General features: G+C 50.6%; 1 protein-coding gene across 1 annotated transcript in view; it reads left to right on the top strand.

Moving 5' to 3' along the window:
- Positions 1 to 14,996, top strand: part of NCOR2 (nuclear receptor corepressor 2) — a 224,697-nt gene that overhangs the window by 85,891 nt on the left and 123,810 nt on the right. The window contains exon 4 of the mRNA XM_058816892.1: positions 5,189 to 5,366. Coding sequence (XP_058672875.1) covers positions 5,189 to 5,366 — 178 coding nt within the window. The remainder of the gene's footprint in view (positions 1 to 5,188; positions 5,367 to 14,996) is intronic.

Raw genomic sequence — 14,996 nt, 5'->3', positions numbered from 1 at the left:
GGATTAGGGCTTTTTTTCCTTCTTCTATATATATTTTGGTCCTCAGAAGAAGTGAGAAAAACTGGGTTGAGTGTTAAATGGCAGGTGCTAGAGGGTGAGGGATCTGAAAAATGAAGGAACTGGATTTTTCTGACTTTTCATATGTGTTAGGATTTTAGAGCAAGGTTCCATATTAATGCAGGAATGCCAGGGTGGATACTTCTCTCTTCTTCTCTGGCAGAAAATGTTGCTGTAAATAAATGGAATAAATGGTCTGTGTGTTAACACAGTGTATTCCACCTTTATCCAGAATGAGTCACTATTTTCATAGATTATTTTCCCAGTTCAGGAGACCATGCTCCTCTTTCAGAGCCGTTCTGCTCAGCAGGCACAAGGAGTCTGAAGAGCTTGCCCAGTGTGGATCTGCAGGGTGACATTTAGGATACATTAAACAGCTGCTGTGTTTCTGCAGCCATCTGAGGTAGCCATGTGCAGTGTGGCACATGGAGAGCAGGCTGCATCGCTGTGCCTCTCGTTGGGATTAATCCTGCTGGCCCGGGAGCCTGGGGAGGGCTGGGAAGCTGGGGCAGTGTGCGTGGTGCTGGAAATCACACACGGCTCTCAGCCCTCATCTGTGCTGGGCCAAATGGCACCAGCTGCTCCCAAGGTAACAGCACGACCAATTTGGTTTTATTTATGGTTTTTAATTAAGTTTCCGTTTTTAAAGGTGATCCTTTTCTCAGGAGTGAGCGGCGCTGTGGCTGAAATCCCCACAGCCGTTTATCTGTGTCTCTCACACTGGAAATTATGTACCAGGAGCTGCAGTTTTTTCTTCCCCATAATTGAGCACAGGAAAACAACATCTGGAGAGGGCAGATGCTGGTGTGGAGGCACTTGGGGACAAGCCTTACCTCGCAAGCTCTGCTGTGGGCTGCCTGGCGTGTCCATGGATGGGCATGGGATGGCTCTGAAGCCATTGGTTCAGGATGTTCCAGCCACCCAGGAGGGCTTTACTGGCAGGCTGCAGTTTTAAATACTTGGAGAAGGCATGTGGGGGAGCTTGTGGAGAGAGAAATGTTCCTTCTCTTCCTCTTCAATGAGGCAGTGCTATTGTGTTAAAGCTTCTGCTGGTCCTGTCCATGAATAATACAGGTTCTGTGTATGGGGATCTTCAATATGCAGTTTTAAATAAAGTATCTGCTCTTATCTACATTGCAGTTGGCTTGGAAGGTGGCTGAGGGGTTGTGCAGGGCAGCTGAGCCACTGCTCCCTGCCCTTGAGTGGGAATGCACAGCCCAAGCATCCCGAGGGTGCACGGGGGTGCTTGGTCAGAGCTCCTGAGGACCTGGGAGTCCTTCAGCTGGGCCACACGGTGAGCTGAGCATCCTGCTCCAGGCTGTCCCACACCTTTGGTTTGGGAGGACTCAGTCCTGCTGCTGGCAGACTTTGCTGAGGGTGTGGGAGCAGCTCCATCTTCCCGCCCAGACATGCAGCTCTTCCCGTCAAGTCACGATGGTTTATCTGCCTCCCCACCTACATGACAAAGGGAATATATCAGCTGGTCCTGGACATGTTTCTGTAGGTGCCTGGTGGTGGGTTTGGTTCTACAAAGCCTCCAGTTTCTCTCTTTAACAGGTCCCAATTTGCCCAGTCTCACACTGTCTCTCATTAGCCGTAAGGAGGTTGTTGAAACCTCTGACAAATCTTAGCATTGGCTATAAATAATTCACTTCAACACCCGTGTTTTCTATATTACTGTTTCTCAAAAGCATTTCATTGTCTGTCTGTACCTGTGGGGGTTGGATACTCTTTTTAGAACTTTTTTTTGTGTAGACAATTTCCCACCAAACCATCTCAGCTGGAGGAAATAAACAGCCCCAGCAAGGCCATGGTTTGTCTTGGTTCTGGTTCCAGAAGACACTGAGAATCATTTTGCCAGCCTGGTTATGTTGTTTGGCCCCATGGTAAGGGAGAAATGGGAAGGTCTGAAGAGCAGGGGAGGATTGTGCTGCTCTGAGGAGCCAGACAGTGGATTATTGGGGAGGGAGAGACTTTGGCCTCCTGAAAAGTTTGTGCTTGCCCATTTCCCAGTGATTTGGCTTCAGGAAAGTACAACTAAGATCCCTCATGGTAAGATCTCATCATGACTGCTCTTAAAAGTCCTAACCAAGGGCAGCTCAGGATATTGCATCTGATCCTCTCTCCCCAGCTCTCAGCTTCATGATTGGATTCAAAGATTGTAGACATCTTTTCCAACCTTAAGGATTCTTTGATTCCTTGATACCCATCTACCCAAAACCCTGTGTTTTCAGCCCATCTTGTACACTTGCTGGGGTGAGCTGCAGGTACCCCACACGGCTGTAGGAATTTATCTGCTCCTGCCTTCCTTCCACCCTCTGTGAGTGTGCTGAGGGATCTGCCCCGGTGCATGAGTAACACAGCTCTGCAGCTGGGAGGGTGAGTAATAAACCAAAGGTCTCCTCTTGGGTTATCTTGGCCCTCTGGACCTGCACCTACCCTGAGCAGAGATGTGTGGGGGTGGCTGCAAGTTGGGCAAGCCCTGGGCACCCAGCCTTGTGTGTCAGCACATCTCAGGCTGCTCTGCTTCCCCAAAGTGTTCAGTGTTTGTGGTGAAGGACTCAGGTGAAGACTAACCTGTCCCACTTCATAATTAATGCTGGCATTTGCTTTGCTTCGTTTAATTATGCACAACTCACATGCAATTAAAAACACTCTTTCCCTTCAGCAAAGTAGGAATCTCTGGAATAAACCAGATGGGTGGGAGCTGTTTGGAAAACGCAGCAAGCCCCGAACTCGGTGTAACAGGAGGGTTTTTCAGGCAGAGTCATTTTTTGCACTGACAGCAGCGTCGGTGCTGTATAAAAGGCTGTTGTAAAGAGCTTGCTGCAGGTGTGGATGTGAGGAGTGAAAGGTGTGAAGGCTTCAAGCAAAAGCATTTGTGTTTGCAGCCAGGACAGGCTGAGCGGGTTGTGTTGGGCAGAGTAATCTCGGGAGCGGCTGGAAATTCCAGTGGATAAAGTTAATGGCTGTTCCAGTGGATGTGGAAATGGAAATAAAATAGCACCTTATAACATTGCAGCTGCTTTCCCTGGCGTGGCCCCTGCCTGGCTGTGAGTAACTGCCTTTGTGAAGCTCAGTGCTGCTCTTATCTTCAGAATCCTTGGGTTTTTTCTGAGTGCACCAGTTGTGTGAGTTCCTGACAACTGCAGAGGTCTTGGAGCCCTCCTTTGTCAATTAGCAGCTTCTTGGTAATATGGCCTTAAAAAGGGGGAAGAAGGGAAAATAAAGACATCTGATTTTTAATTGCCTCAGTAGAGCAGGGCCTTGGGTGTTAGCACCTGCCCAGCTCAACAGTTGCCTATTGTTCGTGGGTTTTACAGCAGAGCCTGAAATGCTGGCATGCAGCTGTGGGCAGGCAGGGATTGCATGAAGGGCTGGGACCAGGAAACCTGAGAGGTGCCAGGAGAGATTTCTGGGCTTGCTGAGAAAAACTGAGGATCCTTCAGCAGGGAGGTGTTTGCAGGTGAAGCGAGCTGTGCTTCAGTGCCAGATTCAGGGCTGTTCAGCTCTGCAGGGTTTGCTGTGTGAGCTGTACATTCTGTCTGGGATGTTGGAGCAGTGCTGGAGCCTCCCCATCCTCCTGTCCCCTTTTTGCTGGGCAGGAGGAAGAGGATGAGCCAGATTCTCTTTGTGTGTCAGCAGCAAAGCTGCTGCCCAAACCCACAGCAGCAGAGCTTGCCATGCATGTGCTTTGTGCCTGCTGTTGATGTTTAATTAAAAAATAACCCTCCAATTTTATCTTGATTCCCTGGGGCTGGGTTAAGGTGGCTGTGCTGCAGCAGGGAGGGCACAGGGCAGTGCTCAGGGTGGCAGCCCTGAGACTGTGGATTTCTGCAAAATCCTCTCCCTGGATGTGGGCCAGAGCCATTACAGCTGCTGGCTTCAGGGCACTCTGGATCCTCCCTTTGTGCCTCTTCCCTGAGATTTTTAATGTCAGCAGTTGCAGTTTGTGGATGGGGGGCAGACAAGACTTTAGACCCCCTGTCTCCTATGCTTGCTCTTTCTCCCTCCCCTTCAAGCAGCTCCAGAGGCTCTTAAGTTTGTTAGTGTTTGGTAACTGGGGAAGACACTTCACCACCAGCTCAGGAGAATTGCAACAATCTTGTTTGAGGGAAAAGAAAAAAAAAAAGCGTTTTCACAAGCTTTGACTCTCCTGTGCTTAATTTTATTTTTTTTAAGGGACACTTCTGCCTGAAGTGTTAAAAACACACCCTTGGAGCTGCTGCAGCAAAGCTGATCCTAGGGCATAGTAAGAGATTTAATGCATTTCTGTAGGATCCCTTTACAATTCCCACAAGAGAATCCTGCTGAGGAACACAGAAGTACAAAAAAAGTTCAACATTTCTTTAAAAAAACCCAAGCCTAGTCTCCAGGTGTTACCAAGTGCATCATATTTAGCAGGTAAAAGGTGTTTGAGCTCGATGTGACTCGTTGGTGCAGCTGCTATCAGTGGATAATGTGCCTGTACAGCCTGCCAGCTCTGTGTCAGAGACGTGCAACTACATGTGCCTGGTTCCTTTCCTCCCCCATCCTGGAAAAATAAATCCCTGCTGTCTAGCCATGGAGGACTAGGCATTTTTTCCCCAGCATACAATCTTTGGTATTCCTATAGAAGACACTAAATATAAACACTGAGGCAGGTACCTTTGACTAAATAAGAGAAATGTGGCAGAAGGGGGCTCTGCCTGCTCTTGGAGGATTTATGGGGTAGATTTGAGGGTTTGCCAAGCTTTGCCTTGTTCTGACCAGCCCAACTGTGTGTCAGGGCTCAGACCTGGAACCGTACTCACTTTGTAGGTGTAGGGACAGGCACCCGCTGCAGTGGTGGCGCAGGAGGTGACAGCAGGGCTTTCCAGGTGGCACAGCAGCAGTGCTGGGGACAGCAGGGTGGCCCCTTGGCCTTGGAGGGGTTGGTGCTCCTGCTCCAGCACGTGCACCATGCCCAGCAGCTCTGGGGCTGTGCCTGTGGGTCTGCAGGGACCTGAGATGCTGGAGCAGGGCCAGCTGGCCTCCCCACGTGGATCCTTCTGGAAAACTGAGCCCTCTCCTCCTCGAGTGGTTTGCAGCCATGGAGCAGGAGAGAGCCGAGGTGGTTCTTGTCTAAAGGCTGCTTTCCCTTTGTCCCCAGATCTCAGGAGCTGCACCTGAGAGCCGAGGGCCATTCCTATCTCTCTGACCTGACCAAGCCATCGGACTTGGAGTTCATGGAGAGCAAGAGGCCCCGCCTGGAGCTGCTGCAGGAGCCGCTGCTGCGGCACTCGCCCCTGCTCAGCCAGGGCCAGCAGGGCACCGAGGACCTCTCCAAGGTAAGGGCTGGGGGTTTGGGCCTGGCTGGGTGTGGGGTCTGTGTTCTGGGCTCGTGTGGAGCTGCCTTGGAGGCTCTGAGCTGCTGCTTGTGGTTCCCAATGCATCCAGCAGTGCTTGGAGGCACTGGATGCTTTTCCCTGAGGTGGGGTGAGCGTGCAACAAGTGGTTGGTTTCTTTCCTCCCCTGTCCTGGAAAAATAAATCCCTGCTGTCTAGCCATGGAGGAGTAGCAGTAGAACTGCTGAGTTCAGTGCAGATCATGGTTCCCAATGCATCCAGCAGTGCTTGGAGATACTGGATGGTTTTCCATGAGCACTTTGGGGATTGAAGCATATCAGCTTTCCCCATGACTGTTACAGTGCTGGGCTCTTTTTACTGGGCTATTAGATGCACCAGAACAATTTGGAAGCTCCTGTAGGCTGAATTAAGGATGGTCATGTCTGGCTTTTCTGGATACGCTGCCTTGATTTGATTTTTACTTGATGCTTCTCATTTATCACATCTCTTTATTTAATATTGGTGTTTGAAGGGCTGGAATCGGTTTCTGGTGGTTCTTTAATATAATCTTCCCCAGGAAAGCCTCTCTTGTCCCAGTCTCATTTAACAAAGCAAATCATTTACTTACAATTGTCCCCTCTGTGCATGGAATAAATGTTGCAAGGAGAAATCCCTTGCTTGTGTGCCTGTTTAGTTTTACTTTCATCTTCTCTTGGGGTAGATTCTATTTGATTTTACCTGCAGTTTGGACGTGCTCCTGGTTGGCAGGAAAGCCTTGCTGGATAAATGTGCTGGGGGCAGCTCTGCAGGCTGGGCTTGGGAACTGCCCAGGCCCTCAGTGAAGTGAAAGGGAAGTCACATTCATAGCCAGGAAGATGGGGATGGTTTGCTGTATCCCTGTGGGAGTGATTGAAATAACACACAAACAAGAAAGCTCTTCCTTGGGAATGCTGGGATAGTCTGCTATTTTTTAATCCATGCAATACTGGTGGGCTTTACTTGAGATCCCTCTGGCCTCTCTGTAATGAGAAGGACATTTGACTTTAAAGCAGTTCAGATGCCAAGGAAGGCCTGAAGGCTCTGAACCATCCTCAGGGGATGTTGTTTGGGTATCTGGTGCACTGTTGTCCACAAAACAAAAAATAGCCTTCTCCAAGACATGAGGAAACTAGGATGACTTTTCTGTCTTCACATTATTCCCACCAGCAGTTTTGTTCTGCCTCTCACCAGAAAACCATGGTTTGTCTCAGCTATTTGTTTCTAATAGACAGAGCTGCTCTTGAGGAATTAGTTCATCAGTTCAGGGGCTGCATTTGCTTCTCAGTCTGTGATATGTTTCCAAGAAGTACATGCATTTTATGGGACTTAAAACATTGGTTAATGAAAGAGAGAGCTGAGATACAATTCAGCAAGACAAGATTATGCTTTTAGTGGAGCCATTTGTAATTTTAGAGTCTGAAAGGAAGAAAATTTGGTGTCCTTGACTGGTGAGAGCCTGAGTGGAGCTGGGATTAGGTGCTCTAAACTAGCAGGAGCTGCTTCCAGAATGGGTTTGATGGAGCTCACTGCAAGCCTGGGTGATCTCAGTGCTGTTCAAGTGGCTGGGAGCAGAGGGCAGGACAGGGTATATCAGCCTTTGCAGCTGGGAAATTGGGTTAATAGCAGTCATTGGTGTTAGTGCTGAGCAGTTGTCCTCAGAGTAGGCTATAACCTGCTGGGGTGGCCGTTAAGGTGGTGGCAAAGCTCCTGTAGCCAGTGTGTGCATTGCTCTGAGCTCAGCGCCCAGGACAGATGATTGAGACCTTGCTGAGCCTCTGTGCTGAGGGAGCAGTGGTGGCAGGACGTGTGTCCCAGTGACCAGAGCTGGAGAGAGATATTTGCTGTTCTGCGTGTGCTGCTGACTCAGTGTCTGATGAAGTCACTCAATACTTTATCTGGGGCAGCTCTGGCAGCTGGGTGAGCTCTCAGGGTGAGATGCACCACGTGAGGCCACTATTGCTAAACACTGCTGCTTGTTTAGGCAGAGGATCCCAGAGCTGCTCCCTTACCCGTTAGCCCATTCCTCACTGCTGCAGTCACTGCCGGGGGAGGAGCTCCATTTACTCACCGGGGCAATAGAGCTAGGACTGCTCTTCATGGTCATTTTGCAGATTGAGCTCGGTTTTGCACAGTAAGAGCTCCACAAAGCCCTCAGTAAAAAGGGCAGGGGTTTGGTTACAGGCTCTGGGCGCCAGCCTGGCTGTCCCAGGGGATGGGGATGGAATGGAAGTTGCTCTCGGGCAGTGGATACCTCTTGGTCTCTCCTGGTTTCAGAGAGCCCTTGAGCTGAGGTGCAGAATCAGGTCTGTGATGGGATGTAAGTTTAGCACATCCCTGATAACCACTGATAACTGGATTTACCAACCCTCAGCCCAGGGGAGAGAAGTCAGCACCATTCCTGCACATTTCCAGGGCCTTTGTTTAGAGCCATAATCCATGCTCTGAACACAGACAGAACAATTGATGGGGCAACTGGTGGTAACAGGCTTCAGAGTTTGGATTTCTCATGTCCTTTGTTCCTCATCTACCTCTCCCAAACAGGAGGAGAGCTGGGCCCCCTAAGCCCTGTTCAGTATCACTGCAGCCTCTCTCCAGGCAAGGCTGTAAGGAGAAGCTCTTGGATCAGTGCATTTTCCCTGCAGAAAACAGACACACTTTTGGGCAGCCTGCCTTTCAAAAGCAGCAGCTTTCAGCTACATCTCCCTTGGACAAGTAAAAGATATTACCTTTCCTTATGAACCTCACACTGCTCATATCCTCAAACTCTTTTCAGGCTGGAGGCAGAAAGTTTTCTTGCCTGCTATACCCCACTTCAACATCTTTTTCCCTGCTGTTGTGTGTTATGTTGTGTGTTATGCTTCAGTGCTGTGGTCCTGGGCTCCTGCTGCTGGGGAGAAATGAAACCACCCTGTGCCCTCTTTGCCAGCTGGGGCGGGTGCTTTTCCCCAGGAAGGTTCTCCCTTTATCTGGCTGACAGTAACCAGAGAAGCTAAAGCAGGGCTGCTTTTCCAGTCACTGCAGGCCTGGACGTGGGATTCGCTGGAAAAGCTGCTGTGATGTGGCCTTGCCAGGTGTGTTCTTGGCAGAGAGGCAGGAGCTGGTTCCCAGGACCCTTGGTGGCTTCTGCATTCTTTGCAGCAAAGTCATGGACCTCCCTGGGGTAGCAGCAGCCAGGAGTGCAGCAGAGAGCCCCAGAGCAGGCCAGTCTGATGTGCACAATCCCTGTCCCTGCACACACGTGCTGCCTGTGATCCTGCCCCTCAGGGATGGTGAGCATGGCACATCTGGTCAATCAGTGCCTGCTCTCCCCTCCCCAGAGCTGGAGCTTCATCCTGCCTCTCCCCTGCCATCTCTTCTTATTCCTATTGTGCTTTCACTGTTCTTCCCATTTTTAAGGCTGCTCTCCCACCACATAACGTGGTTTGCTGCTCCTTCCTATAGGATGTGAGTCAGTTGTGATCTGTGTTTAGTCCCCTTGCAAGGGCTGGCTGGCTGCACTTATGAGTGGCCTATTGCTCCAACAGGAATTCACTGACAGGGAGCCATGTAATCCCACGGGAATGGGGCTGGGTGGAGGCTTAGGAAACCTGAACCTTGCTGCCATCTGCCCTGGCAGGCTGCTGGTCACTGGGTAAGTCTCTTCCCCTTTCTGTCTCAGATTTCCCCATCTGTACAGGGACAATGCCACTTCCATCTTTTGTAAAATAATTAACAACTGTGGATGGAAAAAGGCAATTAAGAAGCCATGTGTTGTTAAGAATTGGACTCTACATTGTGCAAAGGTTTTAATTTCTTCCCTTTCTGCATGAGCATTTTTGTTCTGTTACGGACTGAAAAATGGAATAAGAAAAGTATGTGTGTGGGGGGGAAGTCTTTGAAAAGACAGAGCTGAGGTCAGGAAATAGGTATGGCAAAACAGAAATTAGGGCAGAGGGCATTTTGCTTTCATGCATATCAATGCAGCTTTAAAAGCAATTAATTGAAAAAGGAGGAATTAACACATTTGAAATGCCTTTTTAATGATGCATTGAAGCCAGCAGCGTCCATGCCAAATTTCACACTGGCTGCCCGTTCCAGAGCCCAATTTACAATGAACTCCTGGAAGCCAGGCTGTGGGATGGAAAAGGCTCTTGGCCAGCCTGCTAACTCCTGCCCTGGCCACAGGCTGGCAGGGCACCAAGGACAGCAGAAAGGCCTTTCGGGAGCTCGGCTTCTCCTCCTTCCCTGCCCTGTGCCCGGCACCGCTGGTCCCTGGGAGCTGCTCCATCATCCCTGGGCAAATGCACCAGGGCAGAGCGGCAGCAGGGCTTGGAGGAGCAGTGCCACAGCTGCCAGCACAGATAGCTGGGCTGCCTGGTAAATCACCAGTTGCGTTTCTGCTCCGTGCCTTTGTTATGGGAACATCGATCTGTTGCTGGGATTAACCTCTCAGAGTTTCCAGTGGGTTGGTCTCGCAGTTATTAATGAAACTGGCTGGAACTTGTGTTGACCTTGGCAGAGGCCCCGGTTGGCTTGGAGGTAACTGGCAGAAGCATAATCTCTAATTGAGTGATGCGGGCTGGGGGCAGGGAGCGCAGGGGGCGGACACAGCCGTGCTTGAGCCGGGGGAGCGCTGCTGCTCGGACGGGATGCGGGGGAGGGAGCAGGGCTCGGCACGGGGAATCGGCAGGCACAGCTCGCAGCTCCGTTCCGGCACCCCGGGCTCCCTCCTGCAGGAAGCAGGCCGGAATTCCAGCGCCTCCCCGTGATTTATTGCTGTGGAACAATAGCGCACAGGGGCCGCAGAATGGAACAAGCTGCGAGCGTCGGTCCCTGGGTGTGTGTCCTGCCATAGCCTCTGAGATTGCAGCGGGATCACTCTGGGCTCTCCCTTCCCCACGGGAGGGTGTTTTTCACTGAGCAAAAGAGCTCTGGGCTTGTTTGTTGGGCTTTTGTGGAATGTCTGAGAGCAGGGACCGGGAGACAGTGGGGCTCTGGTCCTGCATCTCTGCTGGGAGAGGGGGAGATGCTGCATGGCCAGCTGTGCCCACATCTGGTGGGGAGGGGCTGGCTGCCCTGCAGGATGCCCAGGCAGAGGGATCCTGTGGAGCTGTGGTAGCACCAATGCACAGGGGACACACCAATGCTGCCAGCACCCTGTTATCCATCCCATTCCATCCAGCTCCATCCCAGTTATCCAGAACCCAAGTGAGATGTAGAGACCTGCACCAGAGCATGGCTTGAGCAGCCCTGTGGAAAATGAAATTCCTCAAACACTCTGCCATGAGAAGAACTTCTTGTCCTGAGGCCTGTGGGGTTCTCCACAGGCTGTGTGGCCTCCCCACAGCTCCTTGGAGGAGTGGACTTCTGCAGAAGCAGCTCTAACCTCAGATCTGAGCAGTGAAATGAAACAATTTCAGCGGTTCCAAAACACCTACGTCTTTCCTGCTTTTGTCCTCCTTCCCCTGCAGAGCACAGCAGTTCTTGTTAACTCTCCTTGCAGCTGGGCTCTCCCTCTGAAGCTGAGCCAGTGGACCGGTGTCCATCAGGAGTGAGTGGTGTGGGGTGGCTGAGTCCAGCAGCTCGAGTGGAGCTGGGCTTGTGGAGCCAGGAGGATCCTCCTGTGACGTGTTTGACACCCACCCATCTGCCATGTGCTTGCTCACACTCTCGACTTGTGCCTGATAAAAATCTGGTTGCAAAAAAAAAAACCTATTTGGTGGGGTGGGGAATTTACGTTAGGGGAGCAATGATTCAAAGCTATTTCTGGGAAGATGAGGGACGTGTTGGCATTCTCTGTCATTCCAAACATATTTAAAAGCTGAAATATTTGCGTTGTTCACGTTGCCACAGCCCAAACACTTCTGGCTGGATTTCCCCCCCTGCTTTCCTCCCTGCTCTGAAGATAATTTCCAGATTATGGGAGGATGGGATGAGTGTCAGTGTGTCAAGCCCTGCTCAGCTGTGTGTGAGCACTTTTGGGAGTGTGTGCCTGTGTTAGCAGAGTGGCTCTCCTGGCAGTCCATGCCACTGCCCATTGCCCAGGATGGCTGCAGGGGCTGGTCAGCAGCCCGTGCCGTGCACCAGTGTGGAAGCCAAGGGAGCAGCCTGAGCAGTGTTGTATCTGGAATCTCCATCCTATGCATGGATTTGTGCTGGTTTCATTTGAGAAACAGATGCTTTTGGGCGTTGCAGAGTCCTTGTGAGATGTTTGGCTCCTCCATCTGGACCTGGGCTGAGGGGCGAAGGAGAGGAGCACCATGATTGCCAGACCACTGGCTTTATTCCATTTCTCAGCTGAAGCTCCTGTGGCCAAAGAACTGAACTGTGGTCTGAGAGACTCGGGCATGGCAGGAAAAGCCCTCAAAGGCTGCAGAAACATTCCGGAGGCAGGATGTAAAAACCTCTGACCCTTCCCTGAGCTGCCTGGCTCCCCCTGCCCTGTCTGCCCCAGCCTGCAGTGGCCACAGGCAGCAGGGCCAGGGCTCAGTGCAGCTGGAAAACCAACAGGAGAACTGATGGTGCCTCAAGCAGAGGTTGTTTCACACTTCTTCAGCTCGTTTGTGGTGATTGACATCCCAAACAACCTTTTAAATTGCCTTTCAAGCCACAGCGGTGGCGAAGGACGGTGAGATAAGGCTGGCTGCTTCTCAGGAACCTGCTTCATCATTTGCATAATTGGACTTTTCTGTTCCACTCAGTCAATATTACAAGGCTCGTGCAGTGCCACAACTCACCTGATCTGCTGGAGGGAAAGAAAGTCCCCTGACTTTGTGAGCCTCACCCCTGTAATTGGAAGGAATATTTCTGGCTCTGTGCTTGCAGTAGGCAGTGTGCTGAGCTGGCTGTGCTGTGTGCATTCATGGGGACTTTTCTTCTCCATCTAGGAAGTGTTTGTACATGCTCTTTGTATCTATTTTATCTGATAGCAAGAAATTTAATTGTCCTGGAGATGCAGGAGAGAGGAGAGCTAGTTTGCTACTTTGCCTGTCCTCAGGTGGGACTTGGGAAATAATGTTGGTATGGCAGGAACTGATGCTGGGCTCCAGAGCATGAGGATGGTGTGGGGTGAGGATGGGCGTGCCAGCTACCATTTTTACCTGTGCTCAAGTGGTTGTGTTCATTTGTGTTAAACAGAATCCCTCTCCTGGAATGAAAGTCCAAGGAAGAGTTTGGTCCTGGTAGCAAGAAGGACATCCCAGCTGTTTTTTTCCTCTCTTGCAGTCTCTTCCTGATCTGTTTTTTCTTTTCCCTCATTTTCTGGGAGGGGGTGTGGGTGCTGCTGGGCAGGGAGCATTGCTCCAGCTCCCACCAGATCCAGGCACGCTCTGGGATGGGCTGTGTGGGATCTGTCCCATTAGTGCAGGTGCCCAAGCAGCAGGAGGCTGTTCCAATTTGGAAGCACATACATCTCACAGATGAATGCTCCTCCCTCCTTGTTCAGCATCCTGCATGCCCCTCCTGCCCAAGGGTCTTCATGGGAACAACTTGAGTGATTTTTCCATGGACATACAGCACTGAGCACATTCTTGGCTCTGTACCTCTCCCTGGCTGGGCAGTGCAGCCCATCAGCAGTCCTGACTCACACAATGGAAGCCAGGAAGTTGTGACACCCCTCAGACTGATTCTGGGTGCTGTGTTTTGAGGAGGAGGAGGGTATTTCATGCTAATACCTTCCTTCCCAGCGTGGGGTGCAAGCTGTGGAGGAGATGCAACAGCAATCAATGGTGTTTGCCTGCTGCTGCTGGAGGGGATGGAGTGGGGGAGTGATTTCAGTGATGGATTTGGCAGAGATGAGGTGCTGCTCTTTGTGCCTGTGGTGATGGAGCTGTAATAACATATTGAACATGGCAACAGCCCTTGCTAAAGCTCTGTGACTTCGCGTTCGTGCTTCGTGGAGCTTCATCTCCTAACAACACCCTCAGCATCCATAACAAGAGAGGAACTGTCGAGTGCCAAAGGGCCTAGTTAAAATCACTCGCTGAAAACCTCCTTTCTTTTTGGACCTAAACTTGCTTTTTAAACAGAAAAGCTCCTTGGCTGTGTTCTAGGCAGAGCACATTGAGGGTTTTTGGCTCCCCCGTGCTGCATGGGGGGGCCGGGGGTGCTGGACGCTGGTGTGTGTCAGGAATGCTGGCTGTGTGCTCAGGGAGCAGAGAGGGGTTGTTTTAGGACAAGCTGACAGGCCCTTGGCTTGTTCTGCTGCTCTCGAAAAATGTAATTCTAATTCTTGGCACCTTTTTCCAGGAGGATAAGGAGCGAGAGCACAGTGGAGCCTGTTCCCTCTGTCCTTGGAAATGGGCTTTTACCCAGCAGCAGAGCTGGCTAGTGAGCTCTGTCCTACCCCAGGTTTGGTGGAGCAAAAGGAGGAGTTAGTGGGGGAGAATCAGTGTGGGATGAAATGACCAGAATGTGGGATGAAATGACCTGAGCCACCTCCTTGCAGTCGTGGCCTCTGTCTAGTTGCTCTTTGGTCATCTCAGTGCTCTGACAGAGCATTTTCTGCCGGTGCCAGTGTTCTGCCCAGGCTCTGCTTGCCTTCATCTGGCGTAATCCTGCCCCTGGGAGGAGGAAGCACTGTCCTGTGGCAGTGCCAGGCAGGAGAGGAGGAGATGGGCAGTGCTGGTGGTGTTTCCCAGTGCTGAGGGATCCACCCGGGGCTGCAGAGCCCGTGCCATCCTGCAGCACATGCCCACAGTGAATTTCTCTGCTGCCATGGCACTGCATCCCTTCCTCTGCCTGCCCAGCAATGCTTCTAGGCTTGACTTTGAGCAATGTGCTCTGGTCATTGCCCCAACAGGGTCTGATTTGTCTCCTCCTGTGCTGTTCCTGAGGAGCAGCAGTGATCCTTTCTGCCTTCTCATCTCCACTTTGGACACTGTTGTTCCCATGACTGCTTAAAAAAGAGCCATTGCCTCGTGCAGGTCAAGCTGTCCCATGTGGTGACGTGACCAAACCAAGCACAGGCTTTTATTTCAAGCTGATTTTCAGACCTGTGTTATTTTATTTCATGCCAGCCATCTCAGGTATGATGTAGAACAGATTGCCCCCAGCAGCTAATGTGTTTTTGCCTCAGCAGCAGACAGAGTGGCAGATGTAAACACAGGAACATTGCTGGCTTTCAAACACTAAAAACTCCCAAAGAATAGGCAGGTATGTGTATATAAATATATACAGTGCATTATATGAAAGGCTTTCACTATATTTGGAGAGAGATTTGTAAATGCGTGAAATCATGTGTGTATATTTTCTGTAGGTTTTTAGGTAAATGAAAAGCCTACATTTTTGATATATCTATATATTTATATATGCTGCCTCCTATTCTTGTAAGCTGTTTTTTCAAAGGCTTCTTCTAGCCTTGTTCAGTGATTCTGCCTTCAGCTGCCACAAAGAGAAAGACTCCCAGTCTCGAGCAAAGCTAAATATTGATTTGAGTCAATCTGGGTGCACTTGGAGACATCACTAGTGTTCATGAATGCAGCATAATCGCTGATTGGAGTGGGGAAATTTCATCATAAAGGCCCCAAAAGGGAGGTTTATTATTGCTTTCTTCCAAATGCCTGAATTTTATTAGCTTCAGTCATTCTTGGCAGGGCAGTGGAATGGGATTTTATA

The sequence above is a fragment of the Ammospiza caudacuta genome, chromosome 18 (genome assembly GCF_027887145.1).
Source record: "Ammospiza caudacuta isolate bAmmCau1 chromosome 18, bAmmCau1.pri, whole genome shotgun sequence".
Lineage (NCBI taxonomy): Eukaryota > Metazoa > Chordata > Aves > Passeriformes > Passerellidae > Ammospiza > Ammospiza caudacuta.
This window is presented reverse-complemented; position numbering and strand designations above follow the sequence as displayed.